The following is a 25586-nucleotide window of genomic DNA, read 5'->3' on the forward strand; positions in this document are numbered from 1 at the left end:
CACAAATTGAACAGACATCAAGTTTTGTTTGTACTTGTGGACTGATGAATTTTATTTTCTATGTATTTATTAGACACATAGAATATACATACACACACACAGAAGCACATATGTATGTATATACAGAACTAGATAGAAATACTGAAAAGCAACAGTTGGAATCATCTGGTCATAGATAAACATGAGGTTAAAATGTGTGTTTCTTATGAAATTTTCTAGGGGTAATGATTGAAATGAGACAAATTATCTAAAAGAAAAAAAGAGGGTTTTCATATTAGGCTGAGATTTGTGTAAGAATATACATAGGCCGAGGTCTAATTGACTTGAAAGGAAAGAGGTGGTAAATCCCTACTGTTCCATTTTTCTCAGTTAATAAACAAATTAGCGGTAAGGTTTTAAGACACAGCAGAGTCTGAGAGGGTTGAGTGAAAGACCAAAGAACGCTCTCCCCACTTGAAATGACTAGAATTTTAAAAGCGATTAGTTAAATGCCCACAGAAATAATTACATTGTAGGAATGCCATTGTTTTATTTCTTTCAGTTATTCAAAGTTTGGATCCATACTGGTTACCTTCTGTGTTTGTGAGTAGGAAAAATTATAATCATTTGAGCACCAACCGTTCTCTTCCATTGAATTAATAGAAACAACAACCAAGGAAAAGCATAACCATTTCAGAAGTTATGTCATGTCATTATTTCTGCTAGGGAGTCAAGAGTGAGAAAATGCCACATAATTAGTATTATTATCAACAATTATTTAATAATGTAACTGTATTTAGGAATTAACTACATTATTAGGAACTGGTAATTTTTCTTTAATACTATATTTTCCTTATATTGGAACCACATAACTCTAGAATTTTAAAATGTGACTTTCACTTCTCTTTTTATTATATATAAATTTTGATTACCTCTTCTGACTTCTCATTGAGTACTTTCATTATTTAGCATAATATGTAAGAAAATTATATAGAACAAGACTTTTATAGAAATAATCTTTTTATTATCTTTCTTACGTACAGAACTATGAAATTATTATTAGAGTATAGTATATTGACTAGCAATGTACTGTCATACCATTTCCATTTAGTTCTGAATTAGTTTAGCTCATATTGCTTTCTATTTAATTACAAACACATTTTTGTTCTGCTACTTTCTAAATGGTATAGCTAGGGAAGAGCAATTAGTTCAAAATAAATTCACAGTAGGAAAGGAAATTCCTAACATAAGAAATAGATTGTATAAAAATCTGGGCTAGCATCCGTGGTCTCTTATAGTTTCTGCATAACGCTTGACCAGAACCTTCTGGCTTTTATTGTCTCCATTTAGAAATCAGGTGTAACTGATAGGTCTGCATTTATATGTTACTTGGCCTTTTTCTTTTGCAGCTCTTAATAGTCTTTCTTTATGCAATATGTTTAATGTTTTCATTATTATGTGGCAAGGGGACTTTGTTTTTGATCTGGTATATTTGGTATTCTGTAATCTTGTATCTTCATAAGGATATTTTTCTTTAGGTTAGGAAAGTTTTCTTAAACATAAAGCAAATAAAACCAGCCTACAAATCACAATTCCAGAGAACCTGGACAAAAAAGAGGACTCTAAGAAAGACATACATGGATCTAATCTACATGGAAAGTATAAAAGACAAGATCTCCTGAGTAAATTGGGAGCATGGGGACCACGGGAGAGGGTTGAAGGGAAGGGGAGAAGTAGAGAGGGAAACAAAGGAAAAAAATGCATAGCTCAATAAAATCAATAAAAAGAAATAACAATAAAAAAATAGATTGTACACTGACAAAACATAAAAAAGTAGCTTTGCAAATTTTGTTTCTAATATTATATTTGTGTATGTTCTTGTCTGTACAGGTGCATGTGTATTTGAGTGTGGTTGTGTATATGCACATGTGTGAGAGCAGGTGTATATGCATGTTGGTTTGTTGTCTGTGCCAGAAAAGAACCAGGCATGGGGGAGGCGTTGCTCCTCAGGTGTCATCTACTGTCATTTTGAATCTTTATCTCTCACTGCCCAGGCACTTACTAGATACGACATCTGGCCAAAGGTGAGCTCCAGGTTACCGCTTGTAACTTCCTCCCTATTCTGGGGTCAGATTGAGTTCTTAGTGCTTTGAAGAGAAGCACTTCCTCAGTTTACCTATTCTACTTGCCCTACTCTTCTCTGTTGTTGCTTTAGGAACAACTATTTTTCCTAGTACGGTTGCATTTTAACAAACTGAGATTTTTTTTTCCTCTAGTGATTACAACAAGAAATAAATTCCCCATGGCAAGTGCTACTTTCAAAGGGGAGTATCTTTTATTGTGCTAAAAACAAATACCTATTTGATTTTTTAATTTAACTTTCTCCTTACTTGTTGTTTGAATAAACAGACTTGAAATGTAATATAATTTTATAGCTACATTTTATAAGCAATTTTTATAGGAAAAATTTCAGATATGACCTTTTTCTTTGACTTTTTCTTATTTTTTTTTTCCAAGACATGATAAAGGGATGCACTATCATGCACAGCTCAGATCTGCCCTCTTATAGCATATACATGTAGGTGAATCTTTAGCATATATTTTTATAGAATACTTTATGGTACAGTTGAGAAAGTTTATGTATTAGAAGGAAATTATTTCCAACACATCTAATTTCATTTGATATTATTTGGATAATTCAATGAACCAAATCCACTGAGATTCATTTTATTTGTTTATCAAGTAGCTGTAACCTTATCGAATAAAGCTAGTCTGTGCTAAGAATAAATGAATCATCTTTCCAAATAAGAAAAGCATCAGTAAAAGAAAAATCAGTTGAACAAATAAATACTTGGGAAATAAGTTAATGATGAACATAAAATTGTAATTGATTATTTAATACAATTATTTACATAAAGTCATATTTCAAAATGATGAGCACTTATCCCAGTTGGGCAGTAGAAAGATTTATATTACAGTGCAGTTCTCAATATATTCTAGATAACTTGAAGATGTAAGAACAAATGAACATTATTATATCTAATGATTTTCTTATTATTGTAATTTTCTATGGGGTAAAAATGTATATTTGACTTCACATTTTTCTCTGTCTAATTAAGAGTGTACATTTATGAGAAATAGATATTTCACATAGCTGAAACAAGCATATGGATACATTCCATCTGTACACACACATATAAACTCTTGGGTCTTTAATTAGGTCTGATGCTATTTTTTTCCTTTTATAAATGTACTTGGTATTTTAAAAAGTATAAACACATTCAAAACATCCCTTGATTGTTGATTGTCATTTCTCCTTAAATATTTGATGATTTGTGATAAAAATTTTTAAGATCTTGTAAACGTAAATAACTTTATCTTTCATGCAGTTTAATAGACAGCACAATTGGATGTAGGAGGCAGACTGTGTTATACAAAGAGAGGGACATTCATTGATCAGTTTCTCTCAGTTTTATGGATTTTTGCTCCCTTATCTGATAATCTGTCAAAAAACATTTTACTTGTCTCCAAAGATCAGATAAAATCTAAGGTTTCATTGTAACAGCTATATATACAGTTCTATGAAATTTTTGGTATTGGAATGAGTGTGTAAAGCCAATTGGTATAAATTTGAATTTTGTAGTGTATATTCACAGTTCCTCACGTGACTTCCACAAGGTCATAGATCAAATTTGATATCCATAACACTTTATCTTTTTGTCTTCCATGTTTGTGCTTTAAATTTTTTGCGTTGATTATAAACGGACAATATACTGCATACTTTATCCTCTATAATGAAGGTGAGTTGGTTAAACTCCAGTTAGAGAAATCCCATTCATAGTACAATCAATCAGGAAATAATTGTAATTCAGATAGGGACTTAAAGGTAGATTTTTCCTTGGAGAATTATTATCTTGGTTGAACATTTGCATTATGTATGATATATCAGGTTTATAAAGAATAATCAGAAGAACTATAAGGTCCATATATAAGTGACTTCTTGAAGCATCACAATATGCTTTTTTTAGACTTATTTATTATGTATACAGTGTTCTGTCTACATGTATGGCTGCAGGCCAGAAGAAGGCATCAGATCTCATTATGGATGACTGTGAACCATCATGTGGTTGCTGGGAATTGAACTCAGGACTCCAGAAAAGAAACCAGTGCTCTTAATCACTGAGCCATCTCTCTAGCCCATGTGTTTTAAATCCCATAATACATTTTAAGGATACATGAATGATACAATAAGTCAGGCTAAGATGCATTAAGGCATGACAGGAAAGAAACAAAGGTTCTTAGTGCACATCATGAAAAAACAAACTCAAAGCTAGTGCTTTTATATACTTCCTTATTGTGTGATATTTTGATTGTGTTCTGACAAATAAAGCTTTCTTGGAGTCAGAGGGCAGAGATAGCCACTAGTTGACCAAAACTAACCATAGAGGTTTGGAGGACTGTAGACATAAAGAAGACAGGAAGTAGTAAGATGGGGTTGAGAGAGGAGCTCGGACCTTTTGGATGGAGGAACAGAGAGGTAGAAGACGACTGAAGGTTGTTCCCTGCTTCTTTGATCTTTCCGGTTCTTACCCTGATATTTACTCCAAATGTTTTTATTGATAAAGAATAATTACATTAAAATTTCACTTCCTAGTACCCATAAAAATTTTCTACGAATTCATATACTTTCATATATTTTGACAAATAATTATTGAACCAAATAATACCCTTGCTGTTAAGAGATACGTATCAATGAAAGATAATACAGACTTAATCCTACTGATACATGAGCCAAAGTGAGAATACAAGTAGTACTCTTTTTATTATTCAAAATATCAAAGACTATCTGATTTACCTGTATGAGAAATTAATTTTATGTCATGACATAGATAATGAGTCAGATTTTAAGCCGAACATTAGTGTTTGGGGATGGTTAGACTTAAGTGATATCTGTTACCTAGCAAGTTATTGTGAAAGTTTAGCTATTTTGAGGCCAGCTTAGACTATATATAACCTAAAAGCAGAAAAATGGGCTTTGAGTTGAAAAGAGATGCTACAAAGAAAGACATACAAATTACTAAAGTATGTCTGAAAAAGTGGTCAAAATTGACATGTAGAAAATTATAAGACTATATGACCTTATAACTGTCAAATAATGATAAAGAAAGAGAAATGTTGGGAAGAATGGATAGAAATTACAAACCTGTGGTGATATTTTGTTTGTGTTTCCACAAATAATGCTTGCCTGAGATCAGAATGCAGAACTAAGTCACTAGAGCCACTAGAGGTGGTGGTGGCTCACACATTTAATCTCAGTACTTGGTAGTCTCTTGCTTTTTTATTTAGAAATATGATTTGTTACTCAAATTATCCTGTTTCCTCTATCCCTAGATGACAATATATTTACAATCTGAAAAGAATATTTTACTGATATAATATTTCAACTAATCTTACTTGAACATCAATGAGATAGCTCAGTGGGAAATGTCTGTGGTGTGCAATGCTGGAACCTGACCATTATCAGCATATGAAGATGGCCAAAAGTAGATTCCTCAAAATTGTCCTCCACACCACACTGATCTATTAGGCCAAGGATAGAAGTTGTACCTTTAATGCATGCTATCTTTCCAAATGTTTTAACAATCTTATATATTAAAATGTTTAATGCAGAAGAGCAACATACTTACATAGTGGCTGTGGTTTGTATTGTGTGTATCCAAATCAGGATTTTTATCTATATGGTATAGGTATTATAAAAATAGGGTAACAAACAATCTCATAACATAGCTTGATGTGCTATGTATATGTGTACATTATTTTGAGTTTCATGCTTTTAATTCCAGAACTAGGGAAGTGGAAACAGGAAGGAATATGGCTGGGTGAAGAAGGAAATATGGGGTGGGAGGAGACAGGAACTCAGATGTAGTCTGAGGATGCAGTCTGAGGACATGAATGCTCTTTTGGTCTAAGGATTCAGTAGAGGTAAAAGGTCTCTCTAGCGGCTGACTGCACTGCTTCTTTGACCTCTCAGGCAAGCTATATTTGTTAAAATGCAAACAAAATGTCACTTCAGGAACCTGTATTCATTGATTCTGTTAAGAATGGAGATGCTGTGAGGAGATTGGTGGAGCCCTAGCATGGTATGTCTTGGCTAAGAATTTGTCTGTGTTTTGCCCATGTCCAAAGACTTTAAGGAAGATGAAACTAAACAATAATAAGTACTAGAGCACACCAGGAAAATGGCTCTGTCAAGTTTTATAGAGGCCTACAGCTACAAGTTTGTGTCAGTCTCAGAGGAGAATTTTAGGTTGAACTTCTGCATAATGCTAAGTCTTGCGTGACTCTGGAAATGGCGTCATGAGATGGTGAAAGACATTTGGAGGTCAGGTTAGAATGTTGTCATTTGATATCAAGGGCCTCTCACGGGATTATATGTTGACGATTTAGATGGTGTTACTTGGGGGAGATGCTGGACACTTTAGTGGGAGATCTGTAATTGTAGATGTATGTTGCTGAGTGCATTTCTTTGGGGCTAAATCTTGCCTCTGCCTCCTTGGATTTATTCTTTGCTTTTTGTTTGCGACAAGGTAAAGGCAACTTTGTCACACACATTCCCACTTTTGTGATATTCTATCCAAGGTCAATGGGTTAGACCATCATGGGCTAAATATTTATACAGCGTATATCATTTGATATACCACTAACTTATTTTATTTAGGAATTATTTAGTTTATTGTATGTGCATACATGTTTTGTCTGCATGTATGTATATGTACCAACTTATCTGGTCCTTGGGCATGTGGGGCTTGTTTAGTTTTCGGCATTGCATTTACCCATGGAAAGTTAGAAGAAGGCTACCTTGAAACTGGAGTTACAAATGGTTGTGAGCCCCCCTGTGGGTTCCAGGAATTTAACTCAGTTCCTTTGAAAGAACGACTAGTGCTCTTAACCAATGAGTATCTCTTTACTACTTCCACTAATTCCTATTTCATGGTTAAATAATCAGTGTGTTTGCTAGTCTAATATGTATTTGAAAGCTTCAATTACCTGGAACTATATGGAATTGTGTGATTTTTTAATATATATATCATGTTCCTAGATGTAGAAAAATACTTGGGCTTATGAATAGTAATAAAAAAGACTATTCCACAATGATCCCTGCGGTGTTTGGAGGTTTTTCAGCTCTGTCAATACAGGTTGTGGGAAAGCATTGGTCATCACTTCTCATGGTAGCCCCTTCTGCTAAGCTCACTTTGCCTATGCTCTTCTTTGCAGTTATCAGTATATTTTAAGACGTTTATATTTGGCATATAATGAGCATTATATATACCTTATAAATCCCATTGTTACAGAAATAGATATCACAAAATAACAGCATTTTATGATACAATAACTCATTCATTGTTACTTCACAAAATGAGAAATCACAAATGTACTCACAGTACATTATAATTTATGTCTATCACTCAGCCATTAGCCTTTGCTTCTATATACGTTAGAAAAATAATCATTCCACAAATTCTGCAAATCATTGCCTAGAAGCTTTATGTAGCTTTCATGCCACAATAGAGCCTATGCCACATCTGGCTGTCCTCAAGCTGACTGATAGGGCAATGGTCAAACGCTTTTCCTCCTACCTACCATCCATAACCAATATTGTGTATGGAGTGCATATTTGGGAAAGTATAATTTTATCTATAAATGTCCTATATGCTTTCCTGGGAGGGAAGTGTGAATTAATTAACATCTGAAAGTGTAGCACAAATAATAGAAACCCAGAGACAGAAATTAAGGTTCAACCGGAAAACCAGAAAAGCAAAACAGCCAAGTTTCTAGAGAAGTCTCATCTCCACCAAAGCTGGGAGACTACAAGCTACAAACAAACTAAGCCTTTTTTTCCCTCCCATTTTATATTCCCTCTAGTGCTGCGATCGAAGGTGTGTGACTCTCTATGACTGGGATTAAAGGTGTGAGCCACGACCAACTGGATTTGTTTCTGTATTGATTTTGTGTAGCCCACGGTGGCCTTGAACTCAAAGAGATCCACAGGACTCTGTCTCCCAAATCCTGGGATTAAAGGTGTGTGTCACCATTGCCTGACTTCTAGTGGCTTCAGCTTTTTCTCTGCTCTTTCGGCAAGACTATTTATCAAAACACAAATAATACACCACTACATGAAGGAGATGGGAAACACTGATATTCGTATTTGTCTTTCAGCTTTAACCTTGTGCTATAATTCCTCCGAGCACTGCAAATTTAAATCACACGCTACCAGAGAGATTTGAAAATGCAATGCTATGACGACACATTGTTAAGGATGGAAAACACAGGGAACACTGAATTTTCTATTCTACAAGTATAATAAGGACATCAGAGTATCAGCCCACGGCACATCTAGTGACTCATTCTGTTGCTTAGAAGTTTATAGATACTAGAAGTGTGTTTGCCCTAGACTTGGAGAAGGACTACAGTTTTCTCGTTTTGGAATATGACTGTAAGTCTTCCAAAGCTGTGGAAGAGTGTTTGCAGAAGAGAAGAGTAGCCATTAGACTACATTCTGTCTTCCAGAGCCCTGTAGACAGCTGGAATACATAAAGATATACTGAAAGCACAAGGGTGATAGGTAGCTTGGGGACTGTGACGGCTAATGTTGGGTGTCACCTTGTTAGAGATGGGAAGAGGAATACCTCTACAGTTGAAGGAACGCCTCCATCAGACTGACATGTATGCATGTTCGTGGGTCATTTTACTGATTGCCCGCATTGTAGTATACCTTTCCTAGGCACACACACCTGTGCAGTATAGGAAAGGCACCAGGGCAAGTGATGGGAAGCAATCCACTCAGGGGCGTTCCTCCAGGTCTCTGTTTCAGTTTTTGCCTCAAGGCTCCTGCTTGAGTTTTTGCCTTGATTTTCCTCAGTGATGTACTGCAACCTGTAAGCTTTCCATGGTCAGAACATGACACAGGGGTTGGAATTGTTCCATGTTTAATCACAGAACAGAAACCAAACTCTGACAGGTGTATAATGTAGAGCTTTTATGTTTAAAGACAGAATGTTCAGTTCAAAACTGAGTTCAAAGCATTAAAGACTTTTAAACAGTAAAGTGATATGCAGTTTTTGCTTCCGACAGCTAGCCAGGCAGAGGTGTGGAGAAAAATACGAAGGGATAATGAAGTGAGTGGCGAGTTGACTGCTCCCCAGCGCCTCGAACAATAATGAGGAAAGGAACAAAGGCAGTGATCTCATGCAGTCCTTTAAGGCTGTCAGACTTCAACCTATCCTAGTGAGGCCATCCATTTCTTTGAGAATTTTCAACCGTAGGAGTTATGAGCCTTAGAGTTTTGTATTACCCAGCAGGGACAGGTTCTTAATGGAGAGGTCAAAGAGTGAAGAGCAGAGAAAATGCTCTGTCAAAAATCAACTCTTCTGTGGGCAAATGACAGCGTGATGCCTTCCTGTAGAACTGAAGCGGAACAAGACGGGCAGATTACAAATTTAAGAAGGGGATAAGGAGGCTGACTGCTGAGAAGCCAGGACAGCGCTTAGGACAGCATGAGGTGACGGTGTCAGACTTAAGGAGCTCTGATTAAGCAAAAGTGCCTTGCAGATTATAACACCAAGAGGCAAAGTGGCAGGATCTACTAAGCAGAAACAGATCATGAAATAGAAGTTTTGGCTGCTGAGGGTAGCGTGGCGAAGACTAGAAAGTCGTTATTCAACCTACATTTCAGTTCAATTCACTTTATACTAAGTTTTGTGAAATAACTTTCACTGGCTATGCTTTTGGTTAAAGACACATGTTTCTGTCTGTCTCATCCCTTCACTACCTGTTACTCAGGCTTTCAATAAATATTTAAATAATAAATGAGCAAAATTTCAAAAAAGGGAAATTAGATTGGGGCGGGTGCACAAAGAATGCTCTAAAGAATCAGAGACCTATCTACTCTAATTTATGTGATAATATATTTCAAATTTTAAAAATCATGTGATTGTGTCTATCATACTAAAACGTGTACTTTACTCAAATCCATTACTTCATCTCCCACTTGGTGTCTTCATACTTAGTGTGATGTCTCTGCTGTGTGTCTAAGTCGGCGGGGTCCTTCCAAAGAAATAGTTTAGCAGATAAGACTAATCTGCTGCTGATTTCGTAATGGGCATGCAAGTTCTTTGGCCTTTATTTTGTCAGCAAATATTTCTGATTCCAAGGATCAGGCCCTGAGCTAGGTGCTGAAGATAAGTCAGTAATAAGACAGAGGTGCTGCTCTTATCTGGTACAAGAGTGACGGGCTCTGATTTTTTTGAAGAATGTTTCAGAAGTTTCTTATGTTACCTAGATTCTACATGCACATTCTCTTTTCCCTCTTTATTCATATAGTATTAATAAAATTGTGTACAAAAATTATTGAACATTTATGACCTTTATGTCTTTTCATTTTCTTGCTTGTTTCTTTCTGTAATATTATTACCATTATAATTATAATATTTTGATAAAATGCGTAACATAAAATTTGTCTTTTTAATAAGCTAATCCTATACAAATCAAAGTCAGGAATTTGTATCTAAAGCAGCTAAAAACTGCTTCAGAAATCCTCTGTTGCAGATTTAAGTCCTATGTACAATATAAGAAAAAATCATTTTTGTTCAACAGTTTTTTTACTTTTTACTAAGAATCATAAAGTACGCAAAACAGAAAAAAGATGCTCAATAAAAAATCTGACTAAAACATGGCAATGAATTATGATTTTCTAGACTGTCCTGGTTTATGGTTTTTAAACAAATTTTTAAGAATGCCTCTCAGACATTTAAAATACCTTAGATATGGTCAATGAATTATATTATTGCTCCAACAAAATCTTTGTTCTACATAGATATTTGCATAAATAAAGTAATTTACAATATATTTGAACAACAGTTATAATTAAAAGCTTTATGGAAAAGCAAATTGCTGAATTACTGATTTTGATCTTTATTTGTATCGCATTACAAGTAAGGCAAGGTTAATGGGTCAGAAGAATGTTTTCCCAAAGAAGGAACATGAATAACAAGCTTGGAAGAATGAGCAGAAATTAAGTAAAATGTGTTAGAGGAAACATCTAAGGGGAAAGGCATTTCAGTGATAGAAAGCAGGGGCAGCAGTGTGTGGTAACTGTATTTGGTATATGTGACATTTATGTTATTTTGTCCAGGAATCTCATTTCATTTTGCTCTATTATGAACAGTTGAAGTGAAGTTGAATTTAATGTTAGTGGACTTAGATGTTTGGCAAAGGAAATGTCAAGATAAGAGAGCATTCTGACTTATGTTGAGAACACAACTTCAATTGTTAAAGTGTTCAGGAACACTAGAGAGTAACTTGATGAGCTACACTCAATGCAATAAAGGCAAGATGCATTTGGAGACGTATAGGGGATTAATGTGTTTATTACGTGGTCCTTAGAAGGCTCTATTAGAATGAGTGAATACATAGAATGAGTATATTTCTAGAGAAGATGATTTTAAGTGGGTCCTGGAGTTGACAGCTGTGACCTACAGGCTAGTTCTATCTTGAACTGGTGAATAATTAGCCCATAGTTCATTCACATCTTCTCTAATACACTTGATTACTTTGACAATTACATGTTGCTTTATTAAATACCTTGTTTCCACACCCATTTTACAAGATGTGCTTGTTAGTTTTTATGTCAACTTGATACAAGGTAGGGTTATTTGGGGAAAAGTAATCATAACTGAGGAAATGCCTCCATTGGATTGCCATGCAGACATGGCAGTAGGGTACTTTCTGGATTTATGTTTGACATGACATGGAGCAGCCCATTGTGTATGGTGCCACCACTGGGGAGTTGTTCTTGGGATGTATGAGAAATCAGGATGAGCAAGTGATGGGGAGGAAGCCAGTCAGCAGCGTACCTCAATGACTCCTGAATCATTTCCTGCATCCAAAATCCTGGTCTACTGAGCAACTGCCCTGATTTGTATCAGTGATAGAGTGTTCCGTCAAACTTGTAAGGTAAAATAAACCTGTTCTTCTGCATGTTATTTTTGGTCCTGGTGATTTATCACCCCAACAAAAAGCCTAACTAAAACATTCGGTAAAATGGTTAGATGTGAAGATAATGTCCTTTTCCAACAGACAAGTGTGCTGTCTTGTTTGCTTCTTTCCTTCCTTGATGGAGTGCTTGTAAAATGATCAAGATAACCAAGTGACTAAGTTATAAAAAGACCTATCTAAAAATGTTTAGATAAAATGTTGTTTCCTCTAACACACACACACACACACACACACATATATATATATATATATGCAATAATAACAAAATCATAACCACTAAGCTTTTTCGGTTTATCAAGCTTGAAGTTCATCTACTTTCAGACATATGTACACCATATCCCAGATATCTGTTAGTTATATGACTATTCATAAACCAGTTTCCTGTCCAGCCTGTGTGCACTTATCTGTGAATTGGAGGCTGGGAGATATGTTATACAGTTGTTGTTAGGAATGAATGAGATCTTGTATATAAAGCCCCAAATAAGTACGAAATGGTGTTCTTGGTACTAACTGAGACTTCTTTCATGATGAGCACAATTTTTTTCTCACTAAAGAGTTTAACACTTTGGAATATCTGTAAACATGGCATTAAAAATTGTTCAAGACATGCTTCATATTATTTAATGTTACCCATAATATATTTATACACTATGTGCCCTTAATAAGTAAATTGTGAGATTCAAGCAGTAGTATACAATTAGATCATCTATTGTAAAGGCAGATTCCTTCAAGCCTTCATATCATTCATGTCATGGATGACAGACAATATTTCTACAACTTAAAATGATCTATATTATAACACACATAAAAATTAGCCACTCATTTTACAGAGAAAAGTTTTATACAAACTTCCCAGGAAAGAATGCAGAAACTAGACTTTTGTGCTATGAAGTCACAGATACTTAATCTCTAAGCACATTATACATTAGTAGATCTAGAGCCCCAAACAGTAGCCATTTAAAACATCCACTCTTTATTACAACTGTACAGAAATCAACTGTGTTTTTAAATTATCATCAGAAAGAATGGGGAATAAACACTTCCTTGACAACTTACTCATACTTTAAAAGATTAAATGAATTAAAAGAAAAACACAGAAATGAAATAGGAGACATGAATGATAAATGAAAAATAAACAAACTGCTAGTGATTGGAATGAATGTTCTCATAGAAGTAGAAATTTACTATTTCAGTGAAATAAAGCCAGGACTATTTTTTCCTTTTGGGTGTTAGATATTCAAATTCAAGACCTCATACTTACATGAAAAAAGCCCTTAACCACTAAGCTATCCCACTAGTTCATACTCCTTTTTCTGTTTTTAGAAGTATAATGAAATAAAACATATGTATCAAACAAATATAAATTATAAAATTATTTTTATGAATAATTGTATTGCCTATATTACTATATATTATTTTCATTATTTTTTGTGTTAATATCTCCTTATTATATAAAATAATTACATATTAATTATCCATGGCATTATATAATCTATAATTAATAGGTTACTTTAATACTGTATAATAATATTATTAATTCATTACTGTATATCATTTATAAAATAAAATAAACATTTGTTTCCTATTAGAAAATCCTGTAAATAATATGATTTTATGGTATTCCAGGTTTTAGTATACCAAACAGTAATAAGCATAATGTTTCAAATGTGGAAAATTTCACATCTGACCTCATATAATTAGTCTCAGTGAAAGTGCAGGTGCACAAATAGTAAAGTGTTAATACATTAAAGCCATACTTCTAAGGTTTATTTGAAACAAAAATGAATTGTGTATTAAAACTGCTGTCTCATTTCTAAAATATCTCACTAAGTTAATTTAAATATGCACAAACTAATACAGTTTCTGAATCTGAAATACCTCTGTTCCTATGCATTTTGAACTATGGTTGTTCAACATGTATAAGACTTTGGGACAGAGTTATTTCTTTAGTTGAATCATTTTAACATCATCATTATTTTCAGGATTATTGCTCAGACAATGGGAAAAACCTGGCAATTTATATACACAATATCATATTTTTTCCAAGTATATTTTGTTTTACCTGCTGTGAAATAGGAAGATCAGAACCTATATTTAACATAAATAATATTAAAAAATAACACACACAACAGTGAATTTTTATACTTAGTATACATCTTTTTTTGTATTTAGAAATCAAATACAGAGAGCTTACTTGAAAACTGAATTGCAAATCCAGATTTGCTGATATAAAAGTCTGTATCAAACTGGATAGTCACCACGTTGAGCGTGCTATGAATCCCATCAGGAATCAGAGATCCACTAACTTCTTTTAGTAGCATCTCGTTTTCTGGTGGACCGTCCCAAACTCGGAGTATATCATGTGATGCTTCTGTATCGAAGGCAAGAAACTGTAGGCTGTAGGGGAACCACAGGGCTTTGATTATTTTAAGGAAGGCAGAGAATCATGTTAACAACAGATTAGAACAAACACATATTGTTGCTTTAGCTTTCTGCAACTCCGCTTTTTTAAAGAATAAATCATGTAAACAGCATGTATTACCTGAAAGAAATTTTTAAACAGAAAAATATACTTCCTAAGAATGGCATTAACTACATTATTTCATTATTATTGCTAATTAAAGAAATATAAATGTTCACTACTTTCAATTTTCATCAATTGTAACTGGTTACAAAAGCAGATACTTATAAAGGACCTCCCATTTGCCACTTGCTTTGAAAAATGCATTACTAATACTTTGTCTAACTGCTATAATGACCTTATGAAGTAGAAACAATTTTGATCTCACGTTTACGGATATAGTAAATGGAGTTTATATAGGTGAAATAATTGCTGAATGAGTGGCTGAGTCACGCATTTAATTTAATTGTTTTACTGCACGGTACATACTTTTACCATTGAATCAGATTGAAGCTGTTCGGCTGTATGTTTAATCTGTATAAAATTATCAATTACTTTGGTAGCATTGTGAATCTTACCTAGACTCTGTATATGGTTTATGTTTGATATATGAACTGCCATAGTTTTTAGTTTTGTTTACATATTAATATCAAAAATTATTTATTAATAAAAATATTCCAGAATCTTACTAAACTTAAATTTTAGGTGTAATAATTAAAATATTTAACTAAAACTGTTTATGACTTATATTAAAGATTCACAAGTTGAGGACAGATCCACTGTTTCCTATTCTGAGTTCTTTGCATTGCCTTACAAAAGAAATGCAACAGTTCCTAGTTCATTCAGTGGAATCCACCACCTTGAAACCTATCTGAACTTCATTTACATCAATTAGCACATTTTCTATGCTAATTTAAAGCCATCACTACTTTTAATCCTGTTGTGAGTTCTAGTGAAGTAACTAGCTCGAGTGTCAAGGACAAGTGGTTCAGTTATTGATTTATTCCCAGTCAAAATCCTAAAAATAAGGCTGCAATGGGAGATCCTGAAAGCCTGCAGAAACCTGATCTATAGCTTTGGGAGCCCATGTTTTGGAATTTCTCAGACTCCCAGGACATGAAAATGTATGAATTTCCTATCAAAACTCAGGATGAAACAGAAAGCAAACATAGAGGACCAGAAGGCAGACTCTTCAGAAATGTGCCAAGACCAGGGAAGGCAGCAACTGTCCAGGCCCATCATGTTTATGTTTCTTCTTCTCATTAGTGGGGTAGCACAGCATTGTATAGTTATTAAAATGATGGGTCCAGCATCTTAAGTCATTGAGAACTGAAAGAGCATAGATCACAAGAAACATCACAATCATTCCCAACTTCAGTTGGAATTATATCTATGAAAACTTCTTGCTCAGTTATTCCAGCTGTCTAGGAGGAAGGAATGCATGCTCGTGATTCTTTCTTATTTTAAGCCCACATAGAACTTGTTTTCCTTCATGAAGAAGGTTAAACATGTGGAAAATTAATGATACTGATCAATATTTACATAGTTGCTGATCAGAAAAACCTAAATAATTTGAAGAAAGTGAAATGTATTTACCTTACAATGTTTCCTGGATCTACCTCAATCATCCACATGCAGCGAAGGTTATTATCGTACGGAAAGGGATAGCCGGGGGACAGGATCCTTCCTGACGATTCTCCTTTGAAACGACCCCCACATTCAGCTGGTGACACAGAGCAACATTTCAAGTCCAAGTTTCTTACCAAACTTTTCAGTCAATGTACAAATTACATAAGAGTGTACATGTTCACGTTAAGAAAGATAAGATTCACCCTCAATCTGCTTGAAAGTAAATATATAAACTTCCTTAAAATTTTAAATGAAACAAGAATATACATGTAATAAAATATCAAGCTGTCTCTCAGATCACATAAAAGATTGAAAACAAACCAAATTGTGGAATAAACAAAAGGACACACTCGATGTCTGTGAACTTGGCTCCCAAACATTTCCAGATGTGTTGTTAAAAACTGCTCATGTTAAGAGGAAAGCAGATGGCAAGCGCTCAGTGCTCGGGAACGGCCAGCTGAATAATTCATCCAGTCCCCCACCTCTGTGAAAAACACATTCCCGCAGGCAGCCTAAGTTCAATTGTCCGTTTAGTCCACTCCAACTGTTCCAAACCTCTTCCCTCCAGCCTTAAAAGTCAAAGTGGCATTTTTATTAGATTCTTTACTTCAGTGAAACATAACATAGTTTTGATTCAATATGGCCTATAATGAATTAAAATGTGGGCACAGTCATATTGTATAATTAATACTTTCTCTTTTAAAAGACTCGTTCTTTGTTTTATACTGTTTTATACTTTGTTTTATACTGTTTAACACTGCTAGGAGTTCTGAAGTGATGCTAAATGCACGAGGCAACAATTTCTGAAGACCTTTCTGGACGAAGAGAAGGGTAAGGACACTAGGAACTACCATCCTTTACAACTACACTGAGCTGCATGTCCCTGCAGGACAAGAAACCCTTTTCAGTGCATTGTATATTTATTATTTCTACAAATAAGTCTTCTGTAAAACTAAATAAATACAAAAACGAATTTACTTAAACAATTGAAGAAATGCTTATGTTTATTTTTGGTCCTTTTTTTAAGGACTGAGGTGGAGATGGAAGAATAAGAGTGCCCAGCTTGTACCGTGAAAAGACATCCTAAATTAAATCAACTTTGTGTGTGATGTGAGAACAAACTCTTGAGGCAGACGTCGGCAGATCTCTGTGAGTTCGAAGCCAGACTGGTATACTAAGTGAGTTCCAGGACAACCAGGCTGTTCCATGGAGAACACCTGTCTTGGAAAAATCAAACCCAAACCAAACCAAACAAAGAATAAAATAAAATAAAAATTGAAGAGGAAATGATATATGACCTATGGAAATTTTTCATAGTGGGACTTTTTGCTTATTACTTTTTCATGTGGCTAAGTCTAGAGTTATATATAAGGTTTTTCTTCTAACTGTACCTCACTCTTGTTCTAGCCATATATCCAACAACATAAAGCCAACAAAATCTGATTAGAAGTCAGATTTGCAATGCTTTTTAAATGCCTTTGAAAGTAGTATAAGAGTATTTGTTTTTAAAAAATAATAAATCTTTGTAATTATTTTAATAATTACCTCGCATTATTTTTATTTCAGCAGTTGGCATTTTCTTTCACATAATTCGAGTCGCATGAATGTCTCCTTTTCCCTGACAAATCTATTCCATTTTTTTTGGTTACTTTCTCTTCTTTAAATTGTATGTTACACAAATTGAAATGTGTTTCTAACAGCTCAAATTGAAAAGTTTTATCTCTGGTGAAGCAGACACGAGTGAGGAAGGCAGTTTATAGGCTCCTCTATGGCTTCTTCCACTAGTTTAAACACATCTCAGGACCACTTGCCCAGATTTGGTATCACCATAATTATGCAGAGATCTCCCGTTCCAACCCTCAGTCATGAATAAAAATCCCCTCCTTATGTCATAGGCTAGTCTGATAAAGGCAGATCTTCAAATAGGTTCTATCTTTCCAGGTTAATTCTGATTGTGTCAGGTCTGGAAAAACTAACCAGCACATTGACTAGTACATTTGTCTGGTTTTTAAAATATAACAGTTTTGGATAACCAAAACAATAAGTACTCAGACATAATGTACAATAGTTAGTGGACATTTCTTTCCTGTCTTTTTGATTTATCACTGATATATTAGTTTGAAAACGGCATTGACATTCAGTTTATCTATTAAGATAAATGACTTTTAAATAGTTTTTTGTTTTGTATACCATATTGCATCTTGAATTTAAATGAACTTTTCTACAGTTTTAATTTGCAAATATCACTTTATGCTTTTGTCTAAAAGGTGCTAGTGTGGTATGACTTAACACTTGGGCCCATACTCTTATGGTTTTGGTTGTGAGCCTAGCCTTTAGCAGCTGAACCATCTCGCCAGCCCATTGGGCCCATTATCTTAAGGCACATGTTTCAAAGAGAAATACAAAATTTGTTTGATTTAGCATACAAGTTTCAGAAAAATAATTACCTATATAATATGCAGATGATTGAGTAAAAATCTTTGTGTTTTACAGATCCCCAAACATTGTCATATAGATGTTTAATGTTAATCAGAAAAAAATTATAATTTTAGATCAGGTGGTCAGGTCATCAATGAGGAGCATTATGGAAACAGAATTTCATTGTCTGCTACCACAGACATGTTCAGCATAATTTATTTTGTGTTTCTCCTGTTATAGTTGTTTAACTTGATCATATGTCATTAAAAGTTTATTATTCCTTGGATGTTATCAAATCACAATACTGGTTTAGATATTAACAGCACAATCAAAAATCTTCTGATTTCAGATCAATTATCTTTTCATTTGATCACCGTCTTTTTTTTAGAAAATGTTGTCCTCTTTGCTTAATATACTCCAAAAATATATGAATTTAATTTTAAGGGAAATATGGAAATCAATATTTTCTACGTTTGTATTTTTGCAACTGTTTGGTGATTTTTAATACCTTCTATGTTACTTTTTTTCCTGAATATATCTCATATTTATATTGTCAGTAGTTCATTTTTCATAGCTCATACAGGTGGTCTGATTATTCATCTAACGCTCGATTTTCAGAATTTTGTTGCTTAATAATGATTATTGTGTTAGGAATTAGTACTATAATCTACTCAAAATTCATATGCCATCTGACAATAAAGCACTGTGATTATATCAGGTTTACATAAAATCTGTCTCTTTGGGAATCAATGTTTTAATAAACCATCAGAAGGTACAAAAGTACATCTAATGCATTGTGCTTTAAAAGGATTAAATGTGCATGGAGTTTTGTGCATTTAAATTAAACCTCAGTAAAGCTGTGTTTGAAAGGTAGACACCAATTTTATACACATTGGCAAAATACAGTCAGGAATGACTTGGGAATAACTGTTTCTCTTTCTGTAGACTTAGGCTTTTCTTATGTTGTTTTTCTGTTATTTCAAATGGAACTATTTGATCTTTTGAACCATGAATCACGGGAACATCTACGGATATTTGTATACCCATACTCCCAGTCTCCTATGCTAATTTATTATCTGCCTTATAATATGAATAAAATGATATCTAACCAATACAGATGAGAGATATGATGATCACTGTAACTTCGGTTAGGGAATTTCTCTTATCTATGAGTTTTACAGTTCTTTTCAAACTGTAGTTTATTTTCATATTGTTTATACATAAGAAAAACGATATGTTTTCTAATATTTTCAAAGGGGCTTATACACATAAAAGATGTATTTGAAGTTACTGCAAATAATTTCTTGTTTTTATATTCATTTGGATTCATAAATGCACAATTTTTTAAAAAATCATAAAAACTGATCAATGAGATTCAATTAAATGCAAATGATGAAACATTACCATTCTTGAAATGAGTCAATTATTTTTTATCAAAAGCAGAAACAACTTGACATAGACCACAGCAATTCCCTACACACATTCTTATGTCATATTAAGCAGAGAACTCTTATATTCCACTTTTCCTTGGGGTGAATTTAATTTTTTTTTAACTTCTTATGAATTGTATGTGGAAGAAGCTACCTACAGCATGAGTATGTTAAGTAGCGGTGTATATTATTCCACCAGCAAACTCTATAAAAATCTGAAAGAACATCCTACCAATGCAGGAAGGCAGAGGGTAGTCCCAGGCCCTTCTCTCCCCAGTCATGCACTTGAGAAGGCTGCTTCCATGGAGCGTGTAGCCTGGATTGCATCCATAGATGATGGTGCTGCCAGCGAAATGGCCCTGGTCACTGATCTTGTATCCGAATTGTGGAATGCCTGGGTCTTCACAATGTGAAAGTTCAAAACCTGGGAGAACAGTACAAATTACTTAAAGGAAATATTCTGAAGCATAATTTGAGATTACATAAATTGTTTATTTCATTTATCCCTTCAAATAGGATTATATTTCCTACTTGGATTACTCCTATCATGTCTAACATTATTAACATTTATTAAGTACAGAAAGCTTTTGCTGAAACATTTTTAATTTTATTAGAATTTATTAGTTATAAAGTTTACATATCAGTGTAATGGCAAACACCATCCAGTTCATGTTTTCTTTAAAATTGTTACTGTTGTAGAATACTATTTTAAGATGTTTTACATTTGTTTATGCTGTGAAACATTTATTTGATGATGTTAAGATGTATTGCATTCTTTCATGTTGAATTTGTTTAATTCTGTGAAGCTGTGATTCTTTGCCTGTCTAAAACACCTGATGGTCTAAGAGCTGAAAGACCAATTATGGGGCTTGAGAAAGGATAGGCAGGGCTGACAGGCAGAGAGAATACATAAAAGGAGAAATCTGGGAGAAGAGGATCAAGGAACAAAAAAGGAGGGAGAGGAGTCACCCACACAGTTAGCCATGCAGTTTGAGTGAAAGTAAGACATACAGAAATAAGGAAAAGAAAAACCCAGAGGCAAAAGGTAGACAGGATAATTTAAGAAACTCTGGCTAACAACAAGCCAAGTTTTAATAATAAAACACTGTGTGATTTATTTTGAACACCGTGGTGTGCCCCCTAAAGAGTCAAAGAGTGAAAACAACCAACAATTTGTTATTATTAACAGTAGACTAATTAATTAATTAATCAAGATTAATGATGGCAGACAGTGGTGGCACACCCTTTGAATATCAGAATTTGGGAGGTGGAGGTAGATGGATCTTAGTGAATTCAAGGCCAGCCTGGTCTACAAAGCAAATTCCAGGACAGCTAAACCTACACAAAGAAATCCTGTCAAAAATCTCAAAAACAACAACAACAACAACAACAACAAAATCCCAAAATACAAAAATCAAAACAAAAGTAAAAAACCCAAACTCCAAAACAAAAAACTAAAAAAAAAAAAAAAAAAAAAAAAAAAAAAAAAAAAAAAAAAACCCTAAAGGGTTAAAATCTGATTTCATGTGTTAATGTATTTGCACACGTGATCCCCAGTTGATGGCACTACTGGAGGAGGTTATGAAACCTTTAGTAGACAAATGTGCTGGTGGCAGTTGTCTTTAGTGATGGACTATGAGGATTTATAGCCTTTCCTTGCTTCCTGTTTTAGAAATATGATCAGCCAGTTTATATGTCCTGCCCTCTTCCCTTTACCAACTAACTCTTGCTCTCTGTAACTACAAAGCCAAAATGAAGTCTTTGGTTCCTTAAATTACTTCTCCTCATGGCATTTGGTCACAGCAACAGGAATGGAGCTAGTATGACAAGAACCATACATTTGCTTTCGTCTTGGTACAAAGCATCCAGAATGCTTGGAACCAGCAGAGTCCGACCAAGACCATGACAACCTGTGCTTTGCCCACTTCGAGAGAGGTTCTACATCACCAGGCTGGCAAATTTGATGCTTCCCATCGTAAGTTTGCCATATGATATCAGAGAAGGGAAATGCATAAATAAACCTTGGAAAAATTCTGGTCTGTTCTTGGTATTTCCTAACTTTTGACATCCTAAATTCATGAATAATCACTACCACCACCACCTGGCTTACACGTTATATTAGTTATCAATAACTGCTAAGTAATGGAGTTATGAGAGTGCAGTCCAGGATTCTACATGCCTGCTATGATGTGCATTTTAATTTTGTTTCTAATAAATCTCTCCATAGTTTCCTTACAGTATCTGAATTCCTTTTCTGTGAATAGTAAGAACATGGAAACGTGTTAGGTTTGAAATCTTGACTAGCTCAGATCTGCCTTCTACCTCAACATAAAAGGAGATTGGTGACTGCTTGCCAAAGGAACTGATCATGTGACTACGGTGTAAAAAATGTCACTAGCTACAGCCCCTCAATTGCTAAGAGAAAGAGGCTGAGCTGAGTGGAGTTACCGCTGTACAAGGACACAATCAGTCAGGCATATGCAATGGAATTTCCATCAAAATCTTATACAGAGGGGCTCAGAGAGAGTCTTGGTGGATGAATGCGTTCGCATGCCGGAAGGATTATGGGGATAGCAGCTAATGCAGATGTTGCTCTCTTCTGGACCTCACCAATGTGCTTTTATTTTCTTATTTATAACAATAAATGCCCTTGATAATGAATCAGTAAATGTTAGCAAATATATTCTGGAGAACTTTAGCAATGTTGTAAATTATTGATTCACTGGAAGGGATAATAGAAATTCCCTGTTGGTTCTTTTTATGGTTGTTTTGGGTTTTTGAATTGTTTTTTCTTTCTTTCTTTCTTTCTTTCTTTCTTTCTTTCTTTCTTTCTTTCTTTCTTTCGTTCATTTTTTGTTGTTGCTTGTTTATTTTGCTTGTTTGTGTTTTTCGACACAGGTTTTTGTTTGTGTTTGTTTGTATAGCCTTGGCTCTCCTGGAACAAACTCTGTAGACCTGTGAGGCCTCCAAAGCAAGAGATCTGCCTCTGACTCCCTAGTGCTGTGATTAAAGGTGTATAGCAACATTGCCTGGCAAATTCCCTGTTTTAATACCAGTCAGAGAAGTAACATACATTAGATCACCAGTGTCAAATTCACTATTGAATTCTAAGGTGTCAGAACATACTTAATGCTTGTATGTTTACATACATAAATTTTGTATAGCACTGAGTGCTGAGTTACTCCTAACTTTGATGTAGGTTCAGAAAATGGGATTGTCTCTCCTAGGGGATTTCAACGGTTCTCTTCTTATTCAAGCCAGAAGACAATTGTGCCCATTTGAGTTCATATAGACACTTTTATTTCTTTATTTTCTACTCTGTTGTCTTCTATTACTTGTACTTTTTTTTTTTTTCTACAGTACCTACCCAGAACAAATCTTGGCACATATCAGATGTCCAATGATATTAATGAGTTAGGATTTAGAGAAAAAATATCTACAGGAAAGTAAATTAAAGTAATACTGATTGTTTCAAAAGTATATTTTGAGATAAATCTAAAAAATAAAAGTCTCAAGGATTCTTTCTAAAATTTAGCTTGTGGCAGCCTTATTCAGTTGAAAGTGTAAGCATCTTCAAGGAGAATTATAAAGGAGGATAGCGATCATTGATTCATATCATGGCAGTTGTAACAAAATTCACTGTATACAGTCAAGTAAATGAAGTATTTCAAATAAGACACTGCAGGAGTAAAAACTATGTTTACAGGCACACTTTGTTATATCTGCATAGGGAGTACAATATTTAAAGACTCTCGGATCGAAAAAGACCAAGTTTGCATTCTTCCTAGCAGACTAGATTCTTCTGTGTGGGATTTAAGCTGCAGCCCATTCCCAGTTTCGTCATATAAGTCTTTGCAAATCAAAGTTAAAATCAAGCTTTGTTTTGAAGATTTCTTCTCAAACTAATTTTTCCTTAATGTGCACATTCTGAATGTGTGATGGGGCATTGCTGGCGATGACAAGGCGTGGAGACGGTCTTGCAAGTGAAACTCCTTTACAACGCTCTCCGTCACAGAGGGACACGCAGGCAGACAATACTGTATAAGCTACAGAGTACCACACAATCTAGTTCAATTTGCAAGACTCATTGTTCCTCTGTCATAAATATTCACAAGTGTCTTAAATTTTACAAAACAGCTCAGCTGCCAGTCTTTTCACTGAAAGCTCACACTTGAAATTGACAATTCAATAAAAACTTGAATGAAGCATCAAATATTCACTGTAGTTAGTGGAATTTAATGCTGTGATGAAATAAAAATTTATAGAGTGAAAACTGAACTCATTATTAACATTGTCTAAATGCTTCAGATTTTCTGTATAACTTAAGCTGAGAACACATTTCATGTCACCATTGAAGATATTTGTTTAATACTGATTTATTTTAAGGTATCATTTAAAATTTATAACATTTTATCAAAATATCTATTGTTTCATTGATACTATCATATTCTAATATTGTATTCATTTTTTAGGTCAGCATTCAAACCAATGCCATATTAAATGACTCTCATTAATAATAATAGCATTTAAGAAATAAATATTATAAAATAAAATAAACCTTTTATTTTATTTTCCCAAATCTTTTCTTTTTGTATTTTTCCCATAAAATCTTTTAATATGTTAATCAGGTTATTATCACACATTTTTCTATATATCCATGTATCTTTGGTGTGGGAGGCACTTCTGTATATATGTTGCTTTTATTGGTTAATGAATAAAGAATCTGCAGGGTGATATTTGATTCTGTGGCCTGCTAATATAAGCCAATATACAAATATCTTGACTTCAAAATTTGGATCTAAGGATTTTTTGCTTTTGAAAAAAAGTTCTGATTTTTTTTCCATAGAAGATGAGAACTTGTGGAATCCTTTCAGACTAATGTGATTTGATGGTCCAAAACCCCCAGAAAGGTCACTGTGAATACACCCTAAAATTACTTTGCCAAACAAAAATCAGGAAACAGTTTGGAGAGAACTATGCCCAAATTCCCAAATGTTGTTTATAAATGTCTGTTTATATTTAAAGGTTGATATACTATAGAAATGAATAATTTATATTGCTATGAATCTTAGTTTATTGCTACAAATCTTAGGTCAATTTTGTTAGATGTATATATCTGCTCTTGATTAAGGTGTTTTTAAAGCTTATTTAAAATGTAATATATAATTAATATATAATAAGTTAATAGATAATCATCTATAATACTTCAAATCTTTCAAAGACCTATGGAATATGGTATTTAAAATGTTTTAAGAACTTAGGACTTTTCATGACAGTGAGACACATCTGCTCCTGCCAGCATCAATCTATTTCAAAAGGATGATGGGCATTGATGTCTCTGTCAGTTCTAGAGTTTTGGAAGTTGCTTACACTGTACTCCCTGTTTACTTAGGTAATATTATAACTTTCTTGAGTTTTTGTTGGAGTTGAAAATAAATAGTTATAGCTTTCCCTAGTTATGATAAAAAATAAAATAGATATAAATGTTGTAACGATATTCTTGCTTGATATCCGTTTTGTTATATGTAATTTCACTATGCTAAAATTAAAACCTTCCTTTTTATTTAAACAGAAAAGGGAAAATGGTGTGGGAAGGCCTTCTGTATATGTGTTGCTTTTATTGGTCAATGAATAAAGAATATGCCTTGGCTTCTGATTGGGTATAGTAGAGGGAG

At 34.1% G+C, this 25586-nt stretch overlaps 1 protein-coding gene across 3 annotated transcripts in view; it reads right to left on the reverse strand.

The window, feature by feature from the left end:
* Csmd3 (CUB and Sushi multiple domains 3) overlaps window positions 1–25586 on the reverse strand; it is a 976820-nt gene that overhangs the window by 266834 nt on the left and 684400 nt on the right. For all 3 annotated transcript variants that reach the window (XM_038342099.2, XM_038342098.2, XM_042055667.1), the window contains 3 exons: window positions 20144–20335; window positions 16031–16157; window positions 14228–14430 (listed from right to left, as the gene is read on the reverse strand). In XM_038342099.2, coding sequence (XP_038198027.1) covers window positions 14228–14430; window positions 16031–16157; window positions 20144–20335 — 522 coding nt within the window. The remainder of the gene's footprint in view (window positions 1–14227; window positions 14431–16030; window positions 16158–20143; window positions 20336–25586) is intronic.

This window comes from Arvicola amphibius, chromosome 9 (assembly GCF_903992535.2).
Source record: "Arvicola amphibius chromosome 9, mArvAmp1.2, whole genome shotgun sequence".
Lineage (NCBI taxonomy): Eukaryota > Metazoa > Chordata > Mammalia > Rodentia > Cricetidae > Arvicola > Arvicola amphibius.